The following is a 22,165-nucleotide window of genomic DNA, read 5'->3' as shown; positions in this document are numbered from 1 at the left end:
CAAAATTCCCGCTCGAATTAAATGTACCGACAGCTATTCTTATACATTTTCCTGAAAATATTGGAAGAATTGATGACAAATTCAATGTTTGATACATATATATATATATATATACATATGTTTATATTAAAAGTTTGTTATAATTTTATGTGAGCATATAACGTCTTTACAATAAACGTCAATACATAAACCATGCATAAGGTTGAGATCCTCTGGCTCTACATCATCGCCGATTGCGAATGCATTCATAATAATTTGTATTCCGTGTCGCCGTAGTCACCGCGTATGTTGAAGGTAAAATAAAACCCTCAACAAAACTTCAAAATGGCGCAACTATTTAGTGTAAACACCCAGTTTTGATATAAGTAGAGCGAAAAGAAAAAGGCTAATGTAATTACTACATTATTGTGTTTTACATTTTTACATTCTACACATTTTAGTGAAGGAAAATTTATCTGAATGTTTACTATCGAAATGTCGATTGCCCATTCTCTGACAGGTAAAATCTCACTTGTGTAACATTTAATATTAACATCATTAGCATTTACCTGACTGAAAAGTTACTCATTCTTATCACGTAGATTCAGAAAATATTTGTTATTCGAAAATAGCACTTTTGTATTTCGGTTAACTTTCTAAATATATTTCTGATAGAATGATACTAAGGTCAGAAATGAGCACAATGCTTCTTCTCTCATAATTTAACTTAAATTACCTTTAAATACCCTTTAATCTATTTAATAATTCATCTATTATTACTTGAACTTATCCAACTATTGATACTTATCTTAATAATAACAATATTTTTTTTGTATATTAAAAGCTATACTAAAGGTTGTAAACTATTCATTTTTAGGGTCTGATTCGGCGAAAATGGCGCAAAAAAGAGTGACATCCAGCATTGGGTAAGTTTCAACAGTAATTTAATTTATGTACATAAATTGTAAGTATTAATAAACTCTTCAGTTTAGGAAGTATTAAATAACCCTGGTGACTATTTAAAAATAAATTTTTGAATGATTATGAGAAGAGTATCTTAGAGTGATCTCAATCAGTTCAATATTGATTGAACCATAATTTATAAACTTAATGAACATGTACATGCTTGTTTCATACATACTTATTATTTACAACTTAAATAATTGGAGTTATATGAATTTATATAAATAGATGTGTTTACTCTACATCTGTGAGAAAAAATAACTAAGACTGCAGGTGATCTATGTGAATTTTTAAATTTATACCTGCTCTGACCTTTTTCACAAAGTCATCTTTTGCTCAATTGTCACAAAGCTGGTCCACAAAATCTTGATTCTGTTGGTGACTAATTCTAACTTGAAAGATTCACTCAGTTGTGGTAAAACTACTGTGTGCTTTTCATTAACTTGAATCAAACAAAAGAATAAATTCTAGCATTCAGTAGGTTTAATCCTATACCACATAACATTCTAGAAATTGTGAATGCTGGTTTCCAAAACAAATTTAGTTGTAATCAAAACTACTATAAGTAGACACAATTATAAAACAAAATCAGTATGCATGTAATGTAGCATATGATAGAATAAACAATTGGTAACTGTTAATATTAATAAATCATTAAAAGAGTAACAAAGGTTTTGAAGTTATAGTGGAAAGATAAAAAAGTTTTAAAAGATTAAAAATATTAAAGTAAAATTCAGAAAGTCATATCACGGTGGATGATCGAGTGAGTGGTGGGAGAAGTAATAGTTCCCCCTCAGCTGGACAGAACCGCGGTACATTATGCCGCTATGGTGGAATCAGTCACTGGTGGGACGTGGGTGGTGACGAGTCGTAACTGTCTTTTGATTTTGATTTTTTTTATTTTCGTTCTATTGTGATTGTTACCATCGTGCTTTTCAGTGTTATCAAGTTTATTCTTCATGTAGTACAATATTTCTACCATAAAAATAGTGACTGGCGTGACACGTGAATTTATCAAAACCCATACACATGTGATTGTAGTGAAAATTTCGTATATAACTCACAAATTTCTCTTCATTTGTGTCAACATAAAATTGTTGCATAATTTTTAAATAATTCATCACTATCAGTTTGCAAAATTTGAACTTCAGTTCTGTTCATTTATTAAATTGTCGTGTAATAATTAACTAAGTTACGCAAGCTTTTTATCTAAATAATTGTGTACGATAAGTGTTATAAATTGACAGTAATTCATAAATGTAAAAAATTCATGTAGTGTACATATATTTATATGAAGAAAAAGAGAACAAGAGCCCGTGAAAAATGTTTTTTACAAGGTTAAAGATAATATTTTGTAATAAAAATAATCAAACTATTTAATATTGAAAAATTTTTTCATAATCGGGAAATATTTTATACATAAACAAGATAAATATAATAAATAAACCTGAAAATCCTATAAAGTCTCAATATTTACATTGGCAATAACTTTGTTTTCACAAAAGAGACTTGACTCAAGATTTCAAAAGTAGAATATCACAAATAATTCAGTAAACTCTCACTTGATATGAATCACAGCTATCAAGTGATGTTGAGTTGAAATCTAAAATAAATAAATAAACAAATGAATTTCTATAGTGAAGAAAGGTGTGCAGTGGTTCTACTTGGAATAAGTAATAAGTGTCAGTGATAAAACAGGAGTTATAGGAGTGACTAGTCTAGTGGATTAAATTGAAGAAGAAGTTAATTAAAAACTATCAAAATAGAGTACCCGAGTGATATGTACGGGGGTGGATCAGGGAGTACAGACTATGGGGTAGGCCTAGGGCCCGGTCCCTCACATTATGTCCCCCCACCACCCAGCCACATTACTTACCAATTGGGAACAGCACCACCACTGGTTGGAAGCTTGCCGCTTGGAGCTGGTGGGCCTCCTCCCGGAAGTCAGCTACTGTCTTACGGACAAACCTTATCACCACATCACGTACAACAACCGCAAAATGACTCGCCAAAGTCTAACAGACGGAGGTAAATTTTTGAGGGGATAAATTAGATGGAAACAGGGTAATAAAAACCAACATTAAGATGAATAAAAGTGTACATTAATGAAATTTAAAAAAATTCATTTTTGCTAAAAATAAAATTAAATAAAACACTGAGATTAATGCAATCGATAGTACGATAGGATTTGCCACTTAAAAGATAAAACTTGGAAGTTAAATTGATGACTTTTTTTATGTATAGTTGTTGATTATTATTCATAAACTGTCGACCTTCAAAAAAAGTAGATTTCTGGGAATAGATTATCAGAAATAGTTAGATACTACATGATTAAAGTGAAAGAGGGAGGAAATTAAAATTATAAAGGTATAGCGCAGGTATAATAATTAATATTATTAATTATCGCAACTTGAACTTTAACATCATACATTTTCATGTTCTTTATTTATGTGGTTGATTATTTTAGATTGACCGGTTTTTTTTTTTAATTTCTTACAAGATTGTGATTAATAATGATATCTTGAGTACTCCAAGTCATTACTCATTCAGAATTTTCATAGCAATACGTGCAGAAATGAACGTCATCTTTTATTACGATAAACCAATTAATCTATCAGCTTATCAAATTATTTACAGTTGACATTTTTTGAACATTGGCATTAAGTAATTATCACTCAATTATTTCACTAGATATTTTTATTATCATTTTAAAAAAATTTTTTCAAAAAATGACTTATTCTTATCAATACATTTTACTATATAACACTTGAATGTGTTAAGGATAATTATTTATTATAGTTTTAATATGTTTGAAAATTTTCATTGATATATTAAAAAGAAAATTGTATAAGAATAATACAAAGTTTGATTTTAGATTGAAAGTCATAATTTGTAAGAAAACCAGCAAAATAAGACTGTAGAGAAATCATGTATGAAATAATATAACGTTTGGTTGTATGATGTTTATGAAATAATTTCAAGGAAATCAACGACGTTGAAGCCATAACAAACATTTAGTTATTTTGCGATTGGTTTTAGACATTTTTTATTTCAATTGTATAATGTCTATTATCAAGTTTCCGCATGAGGATAAAATTGAATTTATTCACATGATTCAACAATTGTATTACATTTACTGGTTCGAATGTTGAAAAGATGATTAAAAAACATTTCACTTTTATACAAAACATTTTGTATACAAAATGATTATTTCCTATCGTATTATTATCTTGGTGTGAATATACACAATACAGTAGATTATATTAGAGACAAATGTAAAATCCATTGGGTGTGAAATTTGTCACGTAAAAGAGATTTGTGGTTGCTAGTAGCTTTAATGGATCACCTGAGACTAAAAGATGATGATTTTATTACTTTACAATACATTGATTTTTATGTTGTATAAAAAAACATATTTATATGATTATGCTACGAAATTTGCCAAGTTTATATTTTTCAAGTATACACTGCTTATAAAAGCTACTCACGCGACGCAATAGTTGACTCCAAAGTTTCATAATCAAATGAGAATGTATAAGACGTTTCTGTACGTTAAACTTAACCACAATAAGTGAAAGCAATTTATATTTTATTATTCAATGATTATTTATTTAAATTCTAATCAAACTTTTTTTTCTTAACACTTCTCAGTTGACATGTGATGGTAAATTAAATAATCAATGATTAGGAAAATTATTTCAATGATACAATATATGTAAACATTGAACACATCAATGTTTGCACGTTCAAATCTACTTTTTATTAATACTGTTGTTGAAATCCTAATTATGTAGCATGTCTAATTCTAGTTTATGGGTGTAATTATCGTATATCCGTTAGACGAAGATTACATATAAGATGAAATTGAATATTTTAACACTTGAGGTATTGTAGATGTGTTCTATTAAATATTTATATTTCTGGATAGTAGAAATATTATGGTAATGAAACCTTTTTCGCGCTGGTGATGATCTGCTGGAGTAGGAACATAATTTTGGAGTAAGAATTGCATCTATATGTTTGATAATTATAATTCTGATGAAAGAGAAATTAACAGTGAAGAAATTGAAGAAGGCAATATGAAAATGAGAATTTTAAGAGCTTGATTTTATTAACAAAAATGAAAAACAATTATTTTAATTGAATATGATGTGATGCTTTTTGGCGAAATTTCACTGAGAAAATCTCTCGTTGAATTACACTGGAGAAATTATTTATTCAAAAAGAAGAAAAAAATCCTGACATTTATTGAATAGCAAAAAGTGCATTTAATGTACATGTTCTGTCATTGATATCTTTTGTTTGCTACTGAACTTTGATATCAATAGTACTTTTTTGCTGAGATTAATGACATCACCAAAGAATGTCCAAGAAGCATACATATATAAAAATCGAAGAATCGTGAACCGCCCTTTCTCGCGTGGATCCGGATAGAAGTTAACGGATCATACTTAGCTACCATTCGAACAAGATATCGTTTCGATAATGTAGCACTTGAATATAAATTGACAGCCAATATTACACATGATTTATAAGGTCATAATATTTTTTTATATTTGTTCACTTTCACAAGAAACATATTATGATACCAGAAAAATAAAACACAAAAGAAATCAACAAGAAAAATAAAAGAAGATGGTATCTAAAATCAAGGAAAGAAAAAAGGTAAACCATTGAGACATTTAAACTTTATGATATTTGATGTTACAACGAGATTAAATTAACATCTTTTTTATGCATTTTCCTCTTATTTTCAGAGTCAAGTAAATTTTCACAGCTATTTTTTCACAATTTATAGGTTTTTTTTTAAAACTTGAATAATAGATTTGGACCTGAATTTAAACAAGGATTAAGGACTAAATATATATTTTTCAGGTCAAAGTTACCTTGACCACTAGCTACATTTATAAAGCATTCAATGTAAATATATTCAAGTAAATAAGATGCAGAGATGTGACTCAGGGAATAGAAGAAAAGAAGCCACAAGAAAGAGAAGAAAAATAAATTTTCAATGCAACATAAAATGAGATGTACAATGATGATAGAGTTTTATTCCAATCTCCAACCATATTTCAAGAAAAATCAAAATCATCCATCTTACATTAATAGAACTCAAAATTCAGTTGACTCAGAAAAGCTGGAGAACAGGGAAAACAAAAGTTTTATCTATTTGTCATCAAGGAAATGAATCAATCCGAATGCCAATAGTGATACGTAGACCAGAGGATAATGATAAGTAAAAAAAAGCAAAGAAAAAAGAATTGCAGAGAAAAAAAAAGTAGGGAAAAAGAAAGAGAGGAGCGTCTTGAAGAGGACGTCTAGTGCGAGACTCACCCGGATGCGCTCTTGGCTGTACACCCTCGTAAAAGGGCGGTGGGGGGTCATGGATACCCCACAGAGGCCAAGCAAGGGATACAGCAACTCGTCTCGACAGTTGAGAGAGATGGGATAGTGGGATATCCTCGGTCCTTTACTTCAGGGTCAGAACCGTGCATCACTCGTGCTCTCTTGTCTTCCTGCTCTTCTACTTCTTTTCCTTCTTTCTCTCATTGCGGATTTGTATACAGCTGTGTACAGCATTCAACATGGAAGAAGAGGATATAGTATAGTATATAGTCAATGTAGTTTTCTTACAAGCATCGTTCTCGTCTTTCCCCTGTTTCTTTTCCCCTGGTTGAAATGTTCCAGCAGTAATGAGGATTGCTGATGGATTTACAACCGTCGATCGAATTGATGAGCCTCGCACAACTATTCACTAACCAACGGGATCTCTAGTGAACTCACAAAGCTCACCTCAACTTATTCATTTATTTATTTTACAGAATCAGTAAAAAGAATCGCCAATAGAAAGTGTCTGACTTGTGGTTGTATATCTGTAGGTGGTTTAAATACTTTGAAACTGATTGAGATTACTTGTATGATTAGTGAGCAAGAAATGTAAATAAATTCTCTATTAACTTGTGCTACGAGCTTTTGCTAATTTATTAGTGGCATAATTGTGCCGTTTGTTTATTTATTATTTAAGTTTAGATAATAACACTGTAAGCTAGCAAACCAAATATAAAATAATATATCTGCTAAATGATACTCTGTAACATTTACCGTCATTTATTTTATGTTCAATCATTTATGAATTAATTAATATTGATCGATTACCCTATCAGTTCATTACCATTTTATTATCGTGAAATGTTAGACTTAATGTACAATTTTTTTTTTTATTTTTCAAGTTGAATATTCTGAATCAGGTTTTAGAACATGTATTTGATAAATATTATAATTAAGATAATAATAATGATTTAGTTATTGTTATGATATTTTCTAAAAATTTTTGTCTTGCTTGTGAGAATGATGACACGTTTCATGCAGAGATACTTATAAAAATCATCAATCACCTATTTCAGATCTGATGAGGATGACCCTAGCGGAGGAAAGTACCGGAGAATCGAAGACGACAATTTGCAGGACAAGGAGAGATTTGCTAGGTAAGTGTAGAGCTACGAGGATTCTTTTTACATCTCTTGTATACATGATTTATAACTTGCAAGATAGCTAGACAATTGGAGGCTCTGAAAAATTATAGAAAATTACTAAACAATCTAGATCAATTTTCTGATATTATTGGTCTCTTAAATCAAAATAAAAATACGAATGATAATCAAAGAATAGAAAATAGTAATTTATTTTAAAAATATAACTTACGTAAAATACCATTGAATATTATTATATCAAGTGTAGGTATAAGACAATAAATTGAAGTCGAATTTAAACGGATTAATCGTTTCTTTGACTCTCGGCAATACGATTCACATTAGTCACGATCAACTACATAATGTGAAATGCGCGTTGATACTTACTGTATACTCTATGGTAAATGTACATGTATATCTTTCATTTACCTATATACCACCTTACAAGTACCAAAGAGAATTCACGTGTGTCGATGTGTTTGTATGTGAACCTATGCCTGATACTCGCCAATGCAAAGTCGATAAAGGAATGAGAGAAGCCCTCGGCGAATCTCTGAGTTTGCCGTGGGAACACAAGATACGCTCTCGACATTCAGGGTCCACAAGATCGCGTGGTTGATGTCGTTGTGAGTGATCTCAAATATTGAAAACCATATAATAACACTGGTCTACCAAATTGCTTTTTTTATTCTCTAATATCAAGACTAATGTCTGATCAGTAGTGGATATTTTCTATTTCAGATGAAATCTTTTTAGCTTGGGGGAAGAGGAAGATACAATTGATGGGTTTTCAGGAGATTTCAAGTTTATTGAAATCAAAAACTGTTTCTCATAAATAAAAATTGATTAATGATCAGAAGTATATATAGAGAGATGTTGAAGTAAATAAATATTTCCAAATGTTTACTTGGTTTTAATTTATTTCGATATTTAATGTATATTAATTCTTGTTGTTGGTCTTTCTACATGCTGACTCAATTTTAGGAAAAATTTCAAAATTAATTTATCTTGATAAGATTGATGATATAAAAAAACATTAGTGCACTTGATAGGACAAAAATGAAAAAGAATTCCGACAGTAAAAGCAGTTACACCATTCCGCAAACATTCCTTGGGATTTGATGTCGCGCACAAGAACATGACTTTTAAGTTAATAACGATATTACTGAGCATCTTATATTACGCCAAGTCTCTGTACCTTGCGCTTACATTTCTCTCTACCGCTATTTCGCTCATTTTATTCGATTTTATCCAACCCCTTATAAATTATACTCATCTCACTTTCGTTCTCATCTCTTTCTTACTTCTATATTTGCCCATCTTTCATCTTAGCGTTGATGTAAATCCTGGCATTTTTGGTCCGCTCGATTATAAAGCACTAGTGGACGGAATAGCTTCTCGCGGATTGCATCGTCTCTTAGCATTCCAGTGGTTAACCGACTCGTTCAAAATGCGTTGAATTGCACGAGTCTTTCCAACTCTATATTTATTCACAGTCCCCCAAATTTCATTCAAGTCTATGTTGTTTAATTCATCATACTAATTTCATTTTGTTGGAGGATTTTTAATTCAATTTTCTGCGATGCTACTTGGATTTAGTTACTTTAAACTAATTTATTGTGCTTTCATATAAATTATTATCTTATTTGATATCAAAATATTTTAAATATTTATACGTGATAATAATTCAAGAATTAATTTAATTTACAATAAAATATCAATGTAAGAATAAATGAAATCCACAATTTATTTATAATCACACATTCAGCTAGATGGTATCTTCTTAATTAAAATCATATTTATGTTCTTACATAAATATGATATGAAATTGACAGCAAAAAATGTATACATCATTTTTTAGTTTATGATAAAATAGATAAAATTACATAATTTTGAAAAATATAATAGAAACATAATTTGTAATTCCTAGAAAATTAAAATTGTTAAATGAAAACTTTTTTTTTACCAAGATAACAGGACTGATAAATTTGCATGCAAAATTATGTGAATGTTTAATACTTTTTCACTAATGTACTTTCAAGTTGGAACCGTGTTAGAGTTAGATACACTCGATGGGCCTCAAGAGTGCAAGCAAGCAGCTTTGTAGCCACTGAACTCTGACCCAGAAGTGCTCTCTCGCTCTTCGCTTTATAAGTCTACGATCCAGTGCTTTATCTTAGTACTTCTTTTAGAAATAATAACTATAACTGAAGACGTTGATCATAACAAATAACTACTTTTTTATAAGGTTTATGAGTGACTCTTATCTATATCAACCCAAGTCTTTCAACATTATTTTTTTTTGTCATCAAAATAAAACTTGGAAAAAAGTAACTTCAAAAAGCTGCAATTCTATCATTTAGTTACAGCAATTCGTATGATGATCAATAACAATTATCACTGAATCATTTCGTCAATAGAATCCTCAGAATAATATTTCTCCAGTAGGTATTCTAGAATATTCTGTTGAAACAGGAATTAAAAGACAATGATATCAAATGAATATACTTGGGAACTTATTTTAAGAAATTTATTATTCTCAATCAGAAACTCTAATTATAAAACATGAGGAACATTTTTATTTGTAATACCATCAATTATCTTTTCAATGTGTGCCAGTTAACTCTGGTAAATATAGTAATATCATCCTAAAGTCGATTTTTTATTGTATTCTTTCTTTTCATGTCTATCTAGACTTTTACTTGGAGTGGACCAACAGGTTGCTGCTTCAATGTAAACTTCTTGAAATCAGATAGATGCAAAGGTCGAGAAAAATTTTCTTACCAAGGTGTCAGTGACATTTTCCCACTTCGTATATTTACACTCTTCAATAACTTGTAAAATATTATTCACATAAATTATTCTCACAGCTATTCAATATAAACGTCTTTCAGCAGAGAAAATTGAATTCTTTGACTGGTGACAAGTTCATTTTGATATCTCATTTTTTTCAAATAAATCCATTAGAAATTTACATCTTCGTTCGTCAGCAAAAAGGAGATCCCACGATTAGTTCAATTAGTACAGATACAAAACCCTTTAATTACTAGACTATGAAGTACAATACTCATGTATTAATTCAACTAATTTTACATATTGTTTATTCATTGATAATTAATTAATTTTTGAGTATGATAGCACCACAATGTGTTGTTGAAATATTATTAATAAAAGAATGTTAATCTAATTTTTTTAGAAAAAATATTTTTCTACCATTTTTTAGGAAATTATCATAAATTAAACGGTACTAAATTTACGATTGCACTTCAGTTGTTATGTAGTTAGCCATTCAGAGTTAAGAGACTATACTAGTTACTGACGGCATGCCCTCGTGTCACGTAATGAGAGGGATATTCCAGCGAATCCAGCTTGTTTATGCCGATAATATGCAAGTCAAGTAGAGTGAGAGAAAATTTATGAAATAAGAGAGTGCTTGCAATTTTATCATCATTATAGAACAATTTCACATACTTTATGCATAATATTTTTATTGTTTGCTACTTTACAATTGTAATTATTTTCCTCATGTAATAAAAAAAGTAATTCCGAAGAAAAAGAAATTTTTCCATCTTTAAATACTTTAAAATTCAAATGAAACAATATTATATTCAGAAATCATTGATCAGTACAATCAATTCAATGATTAATTTATGAAGGAACATTAATTAATCAGAAGTAATAATAGTGACATTACAATTTATTAATTATATATTTATTCATAAGGAATATTATTGATAAAAGAATTTAATTTGTTTATGGATAACAAATCATTTCAAATATTCGAATTTCTCGTTTTCACTACTATTTTCATAAACTTTAAATGAATTCTTTCATCAATACTCCAAAAAATATTTTCACTTATAAGTAATTAATTACATAATAAGGAAGTACTTTATTTGCTGATATGACTTTGTTTTTGTTGTCAAAGCAGCAGAGAAAATCATTGCGAAATCGAGCGTCGAAGGAGGAATAAGATGACGGCCTATATTACTGAACTCTCTGACATGGTACCAACATGCTCAACGTTAGCTCGAAAACCAGACAAGCTTACTATACTAAGGATGGCAGTTGCTCATATGAAAGCACTTAGAGGTAATGTTTTTCTTTTCGATACATATTGTAAAACACTTGTCTTGTTTACCTTTAGATACTTTATTTAATTAATACATTGTATTTAATGTTTACGCTCAACGATAAAAATATTTATCTTCCTGATTCAATATCAATGGTACTCCAAGTTGACGTTTAGTCCACAGTAATCATTTGCAGACGATAACTTGTTGCTGGTAGTTTTGCGATTTGGCACGTAAACCTGAAGGTATACTAGTAACACAGTTCTAAAGAGGTGATATTTAAACAAATGTCTAAATGATGCTTGCTCTACTATGAATTCAATGGTGATGTTAATTTAATAACAGCTTCTTCTGGTTAAAATAAAAATAGAAAGGGTCACTAAATGGATTTATATTTTAATTCAAGTATTTTTTCAAGTATCTAGTTAATGAAATATTAATATAACTCAATTGATAGTAGAATTAAATCCATTTTTTCAATTTTATATTTGATGTTTAAAAGCTTCATATTTATGATGAATTTTTAGGAATTTTAATATCATTGATGACAATATGATTAAATAAATATTTGCCAAGTTGAAACCAAAGTTAGAGAGAAAAGCAACGGACCAATTTACCAGGAAACGTTGATTATGGCCTGGGGCCATCAGGAGTGGATATATCGAATGCAGAAGACACAATATATACTTCCGGTGGCATGGGTGGAGTTGCCGGTCATCTTCTTTGGTCATACATGCGTAACTACACATACACAAACACACACGATTAAATGTCGTTGCGTGTAACCATGGGCAGTGAGATTGCTGCGCGTATCGGTGGAACGTCGCATTGTTTATAGCTACTTCTCCTCTTTCCCGACAACAGTGCCACTGAATACAAATTGCTTTAAGAGAAGGATTCTCCTGTTCTCTTTCTCCTTCTGTCTTTGACTTTCTATGTACTTGGAGGGAGGCATCGCACACGTCCCACGATTACTTGAGGTAGAGAGTTTGAGATCGATGATCACGAAAAAAAAAAATCGTTTTTTTTTCCTTCCAACTGTGAATACAAGTGTCATCATTTTATTCTATTAAAATTCAAATGACTCTATTCCATGTCATGTTAAGTTGGATTTTTTAGCCTGGGAAAGGATACACTTGGAGATTATTCTTCCAGAGATTTTTTTCATCTTGTTGAGGAAGTATCTGGATGTTTAGCCTGGATGGAAAGTAATGGTAACGAAGGTCACGATCAGAACCTTTCATAGATCTTGTTTGGAAGTCGTTAAAGTTCTTCTTCCCGGAATTTCTCGCATATCGGTACAAAGATCGCATCGCTTGCACTCTCGCTGCCTCCCAGGATCCTGTCCGCTTTGCAATTCCGATCTTGAACATTGATATTTACCCATACTTACGGTATTAGTAAATTTCGGTGTTTTTCGTTCATAAATTGAGTCCTTAAATTGCCTGATATTTAGCTAGTCCTAAAAAGTTCTGTTAAAACATCTCATTAAATTAGATTTATCACACGTTTAATTATCTGTCACTGAACAATTGAATTATTCATTGTTTGTAGATACATAATTTAATGTTACAGGTACGGGTAACACAAGTGCGGATGGTACTTATAAACCATCCTTTTTAACTGATCAAGAACTCAAGCATTTAATTCTTGAAGCTGCTGATGGCTTTCTCTTCGTTGTTAGCTGTGACACTGGCAGGATCATTTATGTTTCTGATTCAGTTGCGCCAGTTCTCAATTACACACAGAGTGAATGGTATGGTTCAAGTTTGTATTCTCAAGTTCATCCCGATGACACGGAAAAGGTTCGTGAACAATTAAGTGCTGCTGAACCTCAACAATCTGGAAGAATACTCGATCTCAAGTCTGGAACTGTTAAAAGAGAAGGACACCAAAGTTAGTAGTCATCTATGTATTATTATTCAAAACATGTTGGTATTGAATGAGATTAAATAAAATAAAAAATTTAGCTTCAGTAAGACTCAGTATGGGTTCAAGAAGAGGCTTTATATGTCGTATGAAGGTTGGTAGCCTTCAGACCTCCGGTGACATGGCTGCTTCGCAAGGGCTACATCGTTTAAAGCAAAGAAATTCACTAGGGCCACCAGGGAGAGACGGTCAAAATTACGCCGTTGTTCACTGCACGGGGTATATCAAAAATTGGCCCCCCAGCGGTGAGTTTGGTATGGGACTTTACCATTTATCCATTGTTCCTATCGGCATTTTTTACAAACTATTCGTGATTCAACTTCATTGCATTACAAGACTCCTTGTATTACTGCACATAAAAATTATTTATGTATGCATGATATTTATCTTTCCTTAATTATTCATTTATTAATTTTGCAATCTTACTTGTACACAATTACATATATTACTGGCCAAAATTTTTTTTAGTTTGATTTTTTCTAAAAGTTAAATAACTTAAAATTTAGTCAGTTATATAAAATAATTGCTTACATAGCAATATTAGAATTAATATTGATGATAATCATAGAAAGAGTAGTTAATGTCAGCCAGCAGGGAACAGTGGACTAATGAGTTATTCTGCGCTGTAGGTGATTTTGTTACTCCATGTGTACCAGGTGTGGGTTTAGGTGAAAGAGGTGTTCAACCTGGATCAGACGCTGTGGTAGCTGAAGATGGAAATACTCATTGCTGCCTTGTTGCCATTGGACGACTGCAAGTCACCAGTACACCAAACACGAGTGATTTAGCTGGTTCCAATAGTAATAATGGTAAATAATAAATAAATTTATTTATACTGTAGTATTTATAATTTATTTGAATCACTTATTACTAACTGTATTTCCAGAATTTATTTCACGCCATTCCGCCGAAGGTAAATTTACATTTGTAGATCAAAGGGTTGGTGGTATATTAGGCTACACACCATCAGAACTTCTGGGCCATCAGTGTTATGAATTTTTTCATCAGGAAGATTTACCACACATGCGAGAAAGCTTTGATCAAGGTATGTAGCTAGAATACAATCATTATCGGCTATATTTATGTATATTTATATCTAATATAATCTTCCATATAGTTCTGAAACTCAAAGGACAAGTAATATCAGCGGTTTACCGATTTCGTGCTAAAAATCGTGATTGGGTGTGGCTTAGAACATCAGCATTTGCTTTCCTCAATCCATGTTCACAAGAAGTAGAATATATTGTCTGTACAAATACAACTGCAAAGTAAGTTTAATCTGATAACATATTAGTAGAAAGAGGTTTCTTTCTTTATATCTGTTAATATTAATAAATTTATTTTATTTAGATCACTTCATCCTGGAGCAGAAACACAAACAGAAAGCGAGACAATAACTCCGTATGGACAACATAGTTTGGATTATTCATTACAGCGACATCATTCTAGAGAATCAATGTACCCTACACACCATATGATGCAGCATCCGGCAGCAGTAGCGACTGCTGGTCCACAGCAACCTCGACCTGCTAGCACTCAAAATGTATATCAAGGCTATGAATCAACTCAATCACCCATTGCTTACGGCTCACCTAATCAACAAAATACATCAACGACAGTATTGAATAGAATGCAAAAACCTACTGCTAATACTTCACCTACGCCGGTTCAACAAGGGTGGAATATTGGTCGACAAGTAGGAAACATTTTGAGAGAAATTTATTGATCTTTCTTAACGTCACGTGGAACTAAATGGTTTTTGTTATTTTTAGCAACCGGTAACCGAAGGTTATCAATATAATCAATTAAGTCCTTCAAGATCACCTAGTGGCCCTACTTATACACAATTGAGTAGTGGAGCTAGAACACCAGCAACCCAATATCACTCAGCTACAACAGTGCCTAATAATCCAAGTAAGTAATTTAATTTATTATTTTTGCGGAATTAAATTGAACAAAAATTAATAAAAATTAATAATGATAATTATTAAAGGTATGTGGACTTGGCAAGGTCAACAACATCAAACTCAACCGCAAGATGGAGGCCAACCAAATGCTCAGGTCGCCGGTCCACCTCAAGCTACTCATGGTCCTCAGGGTGCCACCGGACCCCAACCTCAAGAATTATCAGACATGTTACAAATGCTTCAAGAACAAAGTGGACCTACTGGGTTCGAAGAGCTTAATATGTTTAATACAAATTTTGAGTAGCAGTAATGAAGATTTATTGATAAAGACTTTAAATTGTTCTATTCTATGGAATATCGTTAGCATTAAATCTAAACGTCTTTTCCTTTTCGGGAGACATTCCTTAAAAGTAAATAAGCTCCCGTATTAATACACCAAAAGGTTTGTAATTAGCTTTTAAAGAATTGTCTTTGCTAATTAATATGACGGGACTAGATACTTTATAGAAACACAATCAGCTGAATGAATTCAAAATGCGCACATTTATATTCCGTCTTTCATAAAAGCAAAGACGTATAAATATATATAAAAATGCATATAAATATAAATATGATTTTAAAAGAATTTTTAAAATGACAATGACGCGCAAATGAAATTGAATATTACTGATGATATTACGAATTCGAATGCATTCACTTTTGAATGAATTATTTTTTATTAGAAAAAAGTAATTATGTACGTAAATTTACATGATATTTTATCATGTAATGTTGTCATTAGTTATTAATTGAACTAATAATAAGTTAGTACCGATCATCCATTTTTTAAAGTTATACTCTACTAGTAATCAAAAATTTTTCATTTAGTATTAAATTATTTAAATAATTGCATACTATGGAATAATTGAATAATATCATTTGATATTAACGCATTAACATTTTTATTATTATTATTATTTTTTAGCATCAGAACTACGTAATCGTAACTTTTAATTAAAGCTTGATGATAGTTATCGTACGACATTAGCCTAAAATTACTGTTAATGAGTCCTTTGTAATTATTACAGTGCAATTTTACTTTGAGAAAAAATTTACAGAAAATCGTTCAGATACAAGAATGTACAAAATTATATAACTGACACACTTTGCTTGTCTATGGGACACCGTTTTTAGATACTTATAAGAAAACAAAATATAGATAATGTTACCGCCTGCAAAAATAAGTGATCACTTGTGATTTGTTGTATTTGTACATGTATAACAATTTTTCAGATACAATGAAAATGATGAAACTAGCATATCATTATGGAAAAAATAAGAAAATTAGAAAGAAAAATTTTTCACCAATGTACGGGTTATGAATATTAGTTGTATTTTTTTTTCAAATCGTCTCACAACATTATTTCCTGCAGTATCCTTCACCTTCATATTTTTATATTTTATACACAACTTAGAATACTTGACTGAAACAAGAGAAATGAAGTAATCTGAGAATATAAAAGATTATATTATTCATATTTATGACTATACAAAATTTATAATTTTAACTTGACAGCTGATTTATTCACTTTTTCTTTCTTATTTTTCACTTTTTGAGTTTTTGATTTAATAAGTTCCGTGACTTCATCTTGCAGTTGTGTAAAGAAAGCTGTAGATGATTTTATAGCTTTGTGATTAGTCTCATCTACTTTCTTAATATTCCTATCCTTGGTTAATTTTTTAAGCATAGAGCTCTGTGCTTCTTGCATTTGTTTCTTATTCTTCTTTAATTTATCAGATAAAGTACTATTCTCTTTCTGTTCTTTTGCTTTAAACCGTTTACGTTGAAGTGATTTTTTCTTTCTTCTCTCACGTTTCATATCTGTTTTGGTTCTCTCCGATTTTCCAATAAGATCACCACGATGCTTAGCTAGAATAAAATTAAAAAAATATATTTTCCAGTGTGAAATAAATAATTAATAAGTAAACATAATTATTTATTGTTTTATAATATATACCTTGAATTTCTTCTGGCGCTAAAAGTGCTGCATCAGCCGTAGCAACTGGTGCAACTTCTTCCATTGTAAAAGCAGGTACGTTGCTGATAATTTTGACTTCAGGTTGAGCCTACAAAATTATTAAAAATTATTTAATCTGTTATTTTTTAATGTAATCAATAATAAAATCATTACCATTTTCGGTGTATAGTGGAAGTTTGATAAGGCATCTAATTTTTGGAATAATGAATTCATCATTCCACGAATCTCTTTATGCTCTTCTGGCTCTTCCTCCTCTTTCTCTTGGTTTTCAGGATTTAGAGCTTCTTTTTGTTTAAGATAAGCTTCTTCATAAATTTCAGCCAAACTTTTTTTGCTCTTCTCTTGATCCATAATTAATTTCTTTTTATACTCCATTGGTGTTTCAACAGGCTTGAATTTTTTTTCAACATCATCCCAAGCCCTATCTTTAATTCGTTGCATTATGATATCTTCAAGCCTTAAAGTTGTTTCTTCTGTTATAATTGGTGCTGGTCTTGTTGTTACATCAAACTCGACATATTCTTCAAGTAGAGAATTTTGCGGACGACCAGTTGCTGATACTTCACCTTTTAATTGCCAAGGCTTGTCAGAAATAGCTTCATTTTCTAGCTCTTCAATTCTTTTTTTCAATCTTTCTTGTCGATTTTCAAGTGTAGACTTTATTTCATTTCGTCTATCATCTGATTCATCGTTATCGCTATTGTTCAAGTCTGAAGTACTCTCTGCTTTTCTAATTTTTTTTTTCATTCTTTCATTATTCTCGTCATTTTTATCAGATTCATAGTCTTCATCAGAATTATTTTCTGAACAATTATCTTCTTCATTCTTGTCCTTCTCTTTTTCAGAAACATTTTCATCTTCACTATCTGGGCTATCAAAAAAATCAGTATACTTTAATGTTCTACCATTATCATCGTCTTCCGAATCATCTCGGAATAAATCAACAGACTCTTCATCAGACTCATCATCTGCTGTTTTGGATTGTTTCTGGTCTTCACGATTGAGATACTCATCTAAATCTGTTAGTTTAAAAAATTTATCATCAACAATTGACGATTTTTTATGACGTTTAGATGACTTTGGTTTAGTTTTGTCTTTCTGTTGTATCTCATCCAGACCAAAATCAAAATCCATGTCATCATCACTGTTAGATTCATCATCTTGAGCGTTTTCTTCTTTTTCAGATTCATGCTCTTTTTCTTCAGTATTTGCTTCATCATCCAAAACAGTATCCTCCGATTTTGTTAAACTTACAGGTAATGTTAAATCGCTTTTTTTTGATAACACTCGAGAGACCTCAGTGAGAAAATGTGTTAATTCTGATTCATTTTGTATTTCTATTTGTTGCCAAATCTGTTCTTCATCAAAGTCTTGAATAACAAGCTCAGGAAGAGCATTATTTTTATGGTTAGAATTTAATTTTGTAAAATCGTACAAACATTTTGTTGTTTGTCGAAATTGATTTGCTAAATGATCTTGAACACTGAAAAAATTCAGAATAAGAAAATACAAACTCGTTCAAAATAAATCATTGACATGAGTCTGGTTTGTTTAGACAGTACTATAATTTTACATACCTCAAGAAATTTTCGAAATTCTGCGTATTCTCATCAATTGTTGTATAAACTTCGTTTAGGATATTAATGTTCTCCATTTTATCCTAATTTATATTTAAAAAATTATTTATTAAATAACAATAAACATTTCAAAGACAGACTCAAAAACACAACACGCGTGTTTGGAAATTTACAAAACATAACCTCAAATCTCTATGATAACGCATGCACATTTATCTGCAGTTGATACTCAAATTAGCAATATAATTAAACGCCATCTAGAAATTTTGTTTAAATTAAAAAATGAGAAGATCGATAAGGTAAAAAACCGTCACACACGTGGTTTACATCAATAGTGATCAGTTAAATTTCATTCTTTCGTTGTTAATTCAAGACTTATATCATAAATAAATTATCATAAACTTTAAATCATAATTAATTGTTTAAAAAAATAGTACTGAGTCTCTGTGGATTAAAATTTGAGGAAAATGAAGCTTAAAAGTGACATAAAAGAAAAGCTCAAGCGTACGTCGACAAATGGTTATGGTTTTGTTACAACAAAATCAATCTATCGCAGAATCAAAAAAAGTTCTCATGCCGGTCCAAGAGTCTTGAATAAAAAGCTCAATTCTTTATATTCATTCTCTGATGAAAATGTATTTTATTTTTTTTTAATATCGTAATCTTAGTTGATAATCATGTAGACAATTAATAATGCTAATTTTTTAGGAGACAAGAAATGTTAAACAGGATTCTAAATTTAATCCAACTATTATTACTATGGATTCAGAATCATCATCATTATTAACTCCAAGTTTGCTACTGCGTAAAGATAACATTAAGCCTACACAATCAATGAGAATAAAAAATAGTATTGTCAGGAACTTCAAAATATCTTCATCAACTAACTATAAAAATCACTCGAAAATTACAGTAGCTCAATCTATCATCCCTGACTCGATTGAACAGAAGCTTGAAACTGAAGAATTACTTCAGAATGCATTAATTGAATCGGATGACAGTGGCAATTGTATTAACAACAACAGTAATAATAATACATCTCTCCAATGCATAACAAAAAGAGTATGTGACTCAAATTCATCAGATAAAAGTATTAAGGAGCATGTTATCTGGCCTATATTTTTCTATAGCTTCAGAAACAAGGTTATTTGTGTAATGCAATCCGGATGTAAATTTTCATTTCATGGTAAATTAAAAATTCAGATATTGTATGGAGCCGTTGAAATTTATGGAGCAACATTAGATCATTCTAATACCACAACACCTCGTGAACTGTATTCACCGAGAGGAACAAGTTTCATTGAAATAAGAGCAATACAATCTAAAACTAGTGCATTAAATGATCAATCTTCCATGGAAAAGATTTTGAAAAAAAATAATCTAGATCCTGATGATGTTTTGAAACATTGTAATACTGTTGGTGATATCAAAAAAGACTGGGCTATATTTATTTTACAAAATTTTGATAACAATTTGATCACGTTTTTAGAAGAATATTTTTCTCATAAACTTTTTCCATCTCTTCAAGATTCTTCAGATTATTCTTGGACTGATCGCAGAAGAGCGGAATTTATTTTACAAGCTCATATTTTTATGGAAGATGATGATAAGAAGACTATTAATGTAAGTAATTTTAAAAATGTTGCTAAAAAACTCTTACATAAATGGGAAGTTAATAAAAATATGAGAGCATTAATGGCTGGTGGAAAAAATGTTGGAAAATCTACAAATATGCGATACCTTGTAAATAAATTACTGGAAAAATGTGAAAAAGTAATCGTATTAGACTTAGATCCTGGACAAAGTGAATTTACACCGCCAGGTTGTATTTCATTGAATATCATTGAATCTTATCTTCTGGGTCCTAATTTTACTCATCTTCAAACACCATATTACCAAACCTATGTTGGTGGAGTTAATGTTACTTCTTGCCTAGCTAATTACATTCAAGGAGTGAAAATATTAATAGACTGTTTAAATAAATATTTAAATGACTATCAACAACCATTGCCAGTTGTTGTGAATACTATGGGGTTTTGCAAAAATATTGGTTGGGATATTATGTGCTATACAATTAAATGTATTAAGCCAACAGATGTAATTCAAATTAAATCATCAATATTAAAAAATAATTTCGAGCGATTATTAAGTTCTGATACCATTAACAATGAGGTAAGATATATCATTAAAATTATATTTATTAAATGATTAATTGTTTTAATAATTTTTTTTTGCTTTTCAGCCGAATATTTGGTCAATTTCAGAAATAGTAGATTCAGCAGTTGACCATGAACTTCACAACATCAACTCAGAAACAGAAACAAAAAGTAGAACTGGAGAAATATGGAATATCGAACCTCATCAGCAGAGAGAGATTGCTATGCTTTCTTACTTAAGTCAAATAGTTAAAAAAGATATCAAAACTTGGGCTGGAAGAAATACTTTATTAAGTATTAATGCAGTTATTCCATATGAAGTTCCATTTGATTCGATAAAAATCTCACTAGAACCTCCCACTACCACTTCTGTTTTATCTGTAATTAATGGAAATATCGTTGCATTATGTGGTGATAACATTTTTGATACTCAACAACAAGAATCCTCTGAATTACAATCTCATTATCCGAAAGTTTTAAGCCGAGCACCACTAACCACATGTTATGGTTTTGGTAAGTTACTTATATTGAGTAAAGTATCAAATATTTTTATACTTTTGTTAATCCATTTCATTTAACATCAAGAATAGTTGGAATAATTAATTATGAACTTTTATTTATAACTGTATGTTTTAAATTCTGTATTAACAGTTTTCGTGGTGTTTATGTAAACAGGTATAATACGTGGAGTCGATATGGAGAAGAAGAAAATTTATGTAAATACTCCACTGTCAATTTCCATGTTAAGTCATGTTAATTGTTTAATTGGTTGTACACCAATTCCTGTAGGATTACTAAATTTAAAGAGGTTTGGAATTCCTTACACAAGAGGTGAGTGTGATTTACCTACTAGTCAGGATCCTAGGAGAGGATACTTCAGAATGAGACATAAAAGGGACACAACAGTTCTATCAGCTGAATAACAAATAAATTGATAAACTGTTTTACAATATTTTATTAGAGAAAAATTTTTTTATTTACTTCAAAACATTGAACTAAAAGTTTTAATCTTTTGTTAAGTAATTTTATTTAATAACAAAATATAAAAATTATTGACAAATAAATCAAATACATATTTTCTACTATACATTAT

The 22,165-nt window shown here is 30.4% G+C and overlaps 3 protein-coding genes across 12 annotated transcripts; 2 read left to right on the top strand and 1 right to left on the bottom strand.

The window, feature by feature from the left end:
• Window positions 1-250: 250 nt before the first annotated feature.
• On the top strand, window positions 251-16,668 carry tgo (Aryl hydrocarbon receptor nuclear translocator homolog tgo). Of its 10 annotated transcripts, none has more exons than XM_035092517.1 (12): window positions 251-499; window positions 857-905; window positions 7,347-7,427; window positions 11,344-11,504; window positions 13,061-13,381; window positions 13,456-13,668; window positions 14,044-14,223; window positions 14,301-14,459; window positions 14,532-14,682; window positions 14,765-15,110; window positions 15,187-15,328; window positions 15,408-16,668. In XM_035092517.1, the coding sequence occupies exons 1-12, from the start codon at window positions 460-462 to the stop codon at window positions 15,623-15,625; spliced, it is 2,061 nt and encodes a 686-aa protein (XP_034948408.1). In that variant the 5' UTR covers window positions 251-459; the 3' UTR covers window positions 15,626-16,668. The 10 variants fall into 10 exon arrangements, with proteins under 10 accessions (XP_034948408.1, XP_034948407.1, XP_034948401.1 ...); XM_035092516.1 differs by having other exon boundaries at window positions 11,341-11,504; XM_035092510.1 differs by lacking the exons at window positions 251-499; window positions 857-905 and adding an exon at window positions 1,511-2,970 and having other exon boundaries at window positions 11,341-11,504; window positions 13,456-13,659.
• On the bottom strand, window positions 16,373-19,076 carry LOC118072550 (U3 small nucleolar ribonucleoprotein protein MPP10). The gene is made up of 4 exons (XM_035092518.1): window positions 18,917-19,076; window positions 17,493-18,822; window positions 17,319-17,427; window positions 16,373-17,230 (listed from the first exon to the last, which is right to left on the bottom strand). Exons 1-4 carry the CDS (start codon window positions 18,991-18,993, stop codon window positions 16,857-16,859), a joined length of 1,890 nt encoding a protein of 629 aa, XP_034948409.1. The 5' UTR covers window positions 18,994-19,076; the 3' UTR covers window positions 16,373-16,856.
• Window positions 19,077-19,244: 168 nt separating this feature from the next.
• LOC118072869 (polynucleotide 5'-hydroxyl-kinase NOL9) lies at window positions 19,245-22,146 on the top strand. Its single transcript, XM_035093016.1, has 4 exons — window positions 19,245-19,551; window positions 19,625-21,088; window positions 21,159-21,585; window positions 21,748-22,146. The coding sequence occupies exons 1-4, from the start codon at window positions 19,384-19,386 to the stop codon at window positions 21,993-21,995; spliced, it is 2,307 nt and encodes a 768-aa protein (XP_034948907.1). The 5' UTR covers window positions 19,245-19,383; the 3' UTR covers window positions 21,996-22,146.
• The last annotated feature ends 19 nt before the right edge of the window (window positions 22,147-22,165 follow it).

This window comes from Chelonus insularis, unplaced genomic scaffold, assembly GCF_013357705.1.
Source record: "Chelonus insularis isolate UGA/USDA-ARS -01 unplaced genomic scaffold, ASM1335770v1 contig_94_pilon, whole genome shotgun sequence".
Lineage (NCBI taxonomy): Eukaryota > Metazoa > Arthropoda > Insecta > Hymenoptera > Braconidae > Chelonus > Chelonus insularis.
The sequence above is the reverse complement of the archived record's forward strand: the minus strand, read 5'-3'. Positions and strand labels throughout refer to the sequence as shown.